General features: G+C 46.3%; 1 protein-coding gene across 1 annotated transcript in view; it reads left to right on the top strand.

The window, feature by feature from the left end:
• The first annotated feature begins 371 nt into the window (after nucleotides 1-371).
• Nucleotides 372-6501, top strand: part of LOC128905102 (collagen alpha-4(VI) chain-like) — a 44212-nt gene continuing 38082 nt past the window's right edge. The window contains 6 exon segments of the mRNA XM_054190583.1: nucleotides 372-376; nucleotides 3019-3549; nucleotides 3656-3666; nucleotides 4065-4106; nucleotides 4109-4408; nucleotides 4411-4626. Coding sequence (XP_054046558.1) covers nucleotides 372-376; nucleotides 3019-3549; nucleotides 3656-3666; nucleotides 4065-4106; nucleotides 4109-4408; nucleotides 4411-4626 — 1105 coding nt within the window.

Here is a 6501-nt window from a genome sequence, read left to right as displayed (position 1 = left end):
GTTCCCTCTCTGCTGTGTTGTATTCCCAGCAGATATCTGGGAGGTTAAAGTCCCCCACAAGAACAACGTCAAGTGACCACGAGATTTCCCCCAGCTGCTTATAGAAAGCTTCATCCGCCTCACTCCTTTGGTTGGGAGGTCTATAGCAGACTCCCACAGCAATATCAGCTTTATCGGCCCTTAACCTAATCCAAACTCTCTCCACCCCATCATCAGTGTACTTGATTTCTGAGCTCTTATAGCATTCTCTAACATACAGGGCTACTCCACCACCTCTCCTTTCCTGTCTGTCCCTCCTGAAGAGTTTGTAGCCATTGATTGTGGCACTCCAGTTGTGTGAGGCATCTCACCCCTTTTCTGTGATAGCCACTATGTCGTAGTTTTCCTGGTGCATCATGGCTTCAGGCTCCCCATTTGTTGTGCATACTGCGTGCATTGGTGTAGATGCATTTCAGATGTGCTAATGATTCCAACACCTTTTTGTGAGCGTGGGCCCCATTTCCCACCAGACCCCTCTCAGGTGCTTCCATGATTTCTAAATGTCTGTCCATTCTCTCAAATGAAATGGCAGAGTAAGAGTCCTCGCTAGTTCACCATCCTTCAAGCCCTGGCATGCCTCCCTTTGGTTTATTCCTGATGGGCCCAGTTATCTTACCTTCCCCCCTCATGTCTAGTTTAAAGCCGTGTCAATGAGCCTTGCTAACTCCTGCCCCAAAATTCTTTTCCCCTTCTGGGACAGGTGCATCCCACCTGCCACCAGCAGGTCAGGTGACTCATGCAGCAGCCTATGATCAAAAAACCCAAAGCCCTGCCGATAACACCAGTCCTGGAGCCATGAGTTGACCTGATGCCTCTTCCCGTTAATTTCCTCATTCGTGATTGCCACTGAAGGGATAGAGGAGAATAAAACTTGTGTTCCTGACCCCTTAAGCCACCGCCCCAAGGCTCTAAAATCTCTTTTAATCGATTTTGGGCTCCTTCTACCCACTTCATCACCACCCACCTGAAATACTAAGAGGGGGTAATCGTCAGAGGAGTTTGCTAGGGCCGGAAGTTTGTCCAACACATCCCTGACCCGTGCCCCAGGGAGTCAGCAGACTTCCCTGTGAAATGGGTCAGGACGGCATGTTGGCCCCTCCGCCCCCCTCAGTAGAGAGTCACCCACAACAGTGGCCTGTCTGCTTTTCCTTTTGGAGCCAGTTGTGATGCTGGGTCCATGGCGACTTTGTTTTTCTAACATTTCTGGCCTGGGTGTATCGTCCTCCTCTCCAACAGCCAGTTCCTCCTGCAGGGCTTCATACCTGTTCTGCAGGGGCAACTGGGAAGGTGGGAGGGCCCGGGAGGGGATTCGCCTGCTTCCCCAAGCAGAGACCTGTTTCCATTCCCCCTCTTCTCTGTGATCCCCTCCTACTGCCTGGTGACGAGAGGGGAGGGGGTCCTCTGATTTGTGTGGGGCCTCAATCTGTTCCCTTTCACTCAGGGAATGGGTCCGCCAGTCGCTCTCCCTCTCACATTCTCTGATGCTCCTCAACCTCTCCACTTCCTCCTTCAGCTCTGCCACCAGAATGAGCAGATCGTTTACCTGTTCACATCTGACACAGGTGTTGTCTCCGCTGCCCTCCATCGCAAGTGCCAGGCTCCAGCGCTCTCTGCAGCCAGAGGCCTGGACGCCCGTATGTTTGTGTGGGGCCTCTGTCTGGGTGCCCACAGTTTTTTTAACAGCAGCCTTCAACCAGGTAGCAACCATGGCTGGATCTCTACACACAAGTGACACCTTGTGACTCAACAGCCAGTTGGGGTAAGCACTGGTTGCTCACTCTGTGGCCAGGGACTAGTCCCTGCCCTCCCGGAGGCTTCCTATAACCTGGTGGCTTGATCAACTGGGGAGGTGCTGGCTCCGCCCCAGGCTCACTCAGCAGCCCGCCCACCAGCTGACAGCCCTCAGCACAGGCCGAGGGCTTTTGCCGGCTTCCAAAAGTCCCAAAAAGAGCTTTTCATTGGCCCTTTTCGCTGCAGATCCCTTCCCCAGCGCAGTCTTACCTGCCCTGAAGCTGGTCTCCGCAGCAAAGCTGGTCTCCTTTGCCTAAGAATGGTGTTGCAGAGGATGTAGCCTCTGACCCTCTGTATGATGAACAGGGGAAAAGGAGGAACTAGTGGGTGCTGAGAATTTATCAGGATAGGTGGAAAGACTATTCTGACAAGGGCCAATAGGTCTTGGATTCTGAAAAGTAATCGGGATGGAAAATTATTCTTCTATTAGATTACACATCCTGTAGGAAAACAGGAAAATTACAAAATATTTATTCAGTCTGCAGGAAAGCTTCTATAGCAGACATCATCTTCCTGGTAGATGGAACGCGTAGCACAGGGACAAAGAACTTCAAGATCATGCAAGACTTCTTGTACATAATGGTCAGTGGCTTTGATATTGGGCAAGAAAATGACCATAGGAGAGCTTGTATTTAACCACAGAATAACTTCCCTAATATTCTGGGGTGTCCCGATTAGCAGTCACTCTGCAGGAGAATGGGAAAAGCATTTGTCTAGCAAACTTTCCTGTAGTGTGGGCAAGGGACCAGTTAAGGTATGGTGTTTATTTTGGGGATTTCTTTTATAGTGAAAATCAATATATAAATCTCTGCTCTTCAGCACTGATAGGGATTTAGGTTTCATGTTTTGTTGTAGCACCATCTTGTGTATTACCTTGAGATGATCCTTTTTGTAGCAACCTATTCTGATTATCCCATGGCGTGACTCACTCTTATCTGCCTGATGTTTACTTTGCTTTTACTGTGCTCCAGTGCGACTGTTGCAGACATTGTGTTTCTTATGGATGACTCCAGCAAAATGGGGTCAAAAAACTTACAGCTGATAGGGGCCATTCTGTTAAAAATTGTTAATGCCCTAGATATTGGTCCAAGTAATGTAGGAGTTTGGCTAGTGCTCGGGCATTGGAGGTCACGGTCAGGGGTCAAGATTAGGGGTTAGGGTCAGGCTTAGGGGTTAGGGGTCCCACAGCCCCCATGTGGTGCATGGATCATCTGGTGTTGCAGACCTGCAGTTCAAAAATGTGCAACGGCTCCTAAAAGCAGTAGCTAATGACTCAGTGATCGGGGTGAATAAAGTTCATTTTGGTGTTTTGGTCTGTAGATGCAAGTGGGAGATGAATTTCTCACTGAGTTCATACTCCTCTGAGTCTCAGAGTAGAGAAGCAATATTCAACTTGAAGCCTCTGCCAGGCCAGCCCTTCACAGCAAGAGCTTTGAGCTTTTCCAGGCAGAGACTAGGTGTGAACTAGGGTGGGCATGCATCTTTCCATGCTGTCACCAGGATCCTTACTCTTACTGATGAACCAGCTGTACCATTGGATAGAGCCAACCTTCGCATGGCTGTAAAAGCTTTGAAGGGAGGTGAAATCAACTTAACTGCTGTTGGAGTGAAAAAAGCAAGCAGAGCAGAACTTGAAGAGATTACTGAAGGTCAAGAAAGATTACTCTTTGGACAAAGCTATGATGCACTGCCAATAAAAACGCTAGGGAACTTGCTTCTGCAATGAAAATATCAGGCAAGAATTCTCTTCACTTCAGGGGTACCAACATGCTGTCTTTCTCCACAAAAGTCATGCAGTTCAAGTGTTGTGGTTTTTTTCTCACAGTGGCCATTCAGGTAGCAAGGGGATGAGTCTGGTGAGTGGGGTAGTTAGTCTGACTTACGTTCATTGGTAGGTAAAGTCTGATCTCCCTCAGCTGAGAGTTCGGCTTTGATTGCAAGCTCTGCCTTGTTGTGACTCTCCCAGCTGGTCTTTTGATGATACATAAAGATCTGTGATTTCTTCTACAAGTTAATAGTAGAATAATCTATGCATGGAATGTCTGTGGATTGAAGTAGGATAGATGATGATGGGTTGGCCTTGCATGGCCTTACTGTGAACAGCTTCTGTGACTAAAGGTTTACACTGCAGAGAAAAAGGAAAAGTTTAAACACTGCCAAGGTTATGTTCCTCACAAGTTGTTGGTGTTTTTTTCTGTTTGTTTGTTTGTTTTCCCCTCTGCTTTTCCCCTTAGTTTGCAACAGTCAAGTGGCAGATCTGGTATTCCTGGTAGATGGATCAGCATATAAAAAAGTAACTTTTCTGTCATGAAGATCTTAATGATGGAAGTTGTGGACAGCTTTGTTATTTCTAGGGAAAAGGTATGTGTCAGAGTAGTCCAGTACAGCCAAGAAAGAAAATATTCTCTTAACGAGTTCTGCACTGACACCATGATAAAGGAACAGATCAACAGAATTGCGCAGTTGCATTCTTCTGCGTTCGCTGGCAAATGGCTGAGGCTTCTCCGGAGCTTTTTTCAGCCTGCCAGTAGAGGTCGCAAGAGCCAAGGAGTGTCACAGAACCTTGTAGTGATTACAGGTGCTCTGCTGTCAGACTGGAGGATGCAGCAATGGCTTTGAGAAGTGATGGGAGCCATGTCATTGCAGTTGGCATAAGGATTATAAATTCCTTTGAGCTGCTTTTAATAGCTTGTGATGCAAGGAGATTGTTCACAGTAGAAAACCTTGATGCAATGAAAACCCTCGGGAGGAGTATTGTCAATCAGGTCTGTGAATCCAAATGTCTTCCGAGCTAGGGTAAGTAACATAAACATTTTGTTGGGTGTATAATGGCGAATATCCACATAGCTACATGCAGTCCCTGATAAAAATACCTGAGCTAGGTGGACACCAATGCAGCTGTTATACCAAAGAAGACTGATGAGGTTACTCAGTCTTGCAACTTTCTAGGCTTGCACCTTGCTTCAGTCAAGAACCATTACATTCTTTAGTATGGTAAATAACTTCTGAGATAAGACAGTGCTTCACATCTAGCATTCGTTTTCATAGCTCCTCAGTGTCTGAAAGGAGCCAGAGCAAATATGCCCAAGGTATGTTAATCAAAAGAGAGAAACAGACATGTCAGTGATATTTAAAAAAGAGCCTTCCAAAAACCTAACTTTGTCATCTACAGCTGACCATACTGCTTCAGTGGGACTGTCAGCAGCAGCTGATGACAAAACTTATGTCTCACAGAGGCACTGGGGAGAGGGGTTGTGAGAAAATCCATCCTTGGATATGTGGGAGGTATTGGCAAGGTGTGAGCAGCAAATCCACAGTAATGCTGAGATGCTACCAAAAGCTTCGCCTATATAAGAAACAGAAGGTGGTATTGCTTACTACATCTTCTTGGTGGCAACAGTAGCTTGGATGCCACACAGCCTGAGAGGCTCCCAACCCCAAAGAAAATAAAGGTTCAGCACTACCTTTGATTAATGCAGCAACTTTTATCAGATGTCAGATGGTGTTTTTGTATTTGAGTTTATGCTGACTTGGTGCTGTGGTATCAGTCGCCTTGTCATGTGGGAAGACTGAAGCAGAAAACATATACAATTGCTCTTTAAAATTACATATTCATGCCAGGTATGTAGTAAGATAATACTGTAGATGTGTTTGTTAGGTTGCAAAAAGAAAAATGTAGTGAATGACAAATCAAAAGTCTGAGCTCCTCCTCCACTGAAGGTGAGGGTGACCTACTGTGGTGTAAATGGATGGCATCGATTAGGGATAACAGGAAGAGACAGTTCTGGAGTGGTTCTTTTCTCTGTGCCCATCCTTTGACTGTCCTTAAAGCTCCGGATGTTTTACATGTGTTGGATACATGCCCTTTGTTCTTTCTGTTATACCATAAAATTGATCCAACCCAGTTCTCCAGGTTTCATTCCCTTAGTGACCAGAAACGTAATGTGAGAAAGGAGCACTGGGATAACTGCACTGCTTGTCTAAGGCTTTTTTGTAACAATGGCTGAACAAATTGATAACCTTGCCTCTTCTGCACCCTGGGCTCCTGAGATCTTAATCATCCCCAAGCTGTCCGGTGTTTGCCAGAGTGCCAGGGGCCAAAACAAAGAGCGGAGCCTTCCCTCCTAAAGCCAGAAGCTACTCTATGTGAATTATATCTACTCAGCTGGTTTTTAGAGAGGACAGCTGGCCCTGTTTCAGTATGAGCTCTGCACCCCCACCCCCTCTTTTTTGCATCAAGAGCTGAGCAAACCTCCATCTGAAAAGGCATAACCCGGCTCCTGAAAGCAGAGAGAGAGGGGGCTGCTGCAGAAGTGTGGTGCGCTGCCATGGAACAGCATGACGGCTGATGTAGTAGCACCTCCTGGTGTTTCATGGCCAGAGAACAGGGAGATTCAATGGGAGATACAGCAGTAAACTTAATAATATACAGGCACACTTCTTTAGAGAGAGAGAAGTTAAGGAAAGCATATTGGCTTTGATCTCAGCAATGCATGTATTTATCTTCAGTTCTGCATAACTTTGTCTCATGAAACAAAGATCAACTTCCTGAGAAGCCTGTTTTATTTTGTCCTGTCATCTGTTTTCCTGTTTTCACTGATCTTCTTTCCTGTAATAAATCTATTAATTCCCTTTCTCCAGTCACCTTCTCTTAAACTGCCAGATTTTTCA

The sequence above is a fragment of the Rissa tridactyla genome, chromosome 2 (genome assembly GCF_028500815.1).
Source record: "Rissa tridactyla isolate bRisTri1 chromosome 2, bRisTri1.patW.cur.20221130, whole genome shotgun sequence".
Lineage (NCBI taxonomy): Eukaryota > Metazoa > Chordata > Aves > Charadriiformes > Laridae > Rissa > Rissa tridactyla.
The sequence above is the reverse complement of the archived record's forward strand: the minus strand, read 5'-3'. Positions and strand labels throughout refer to the sequence as shown.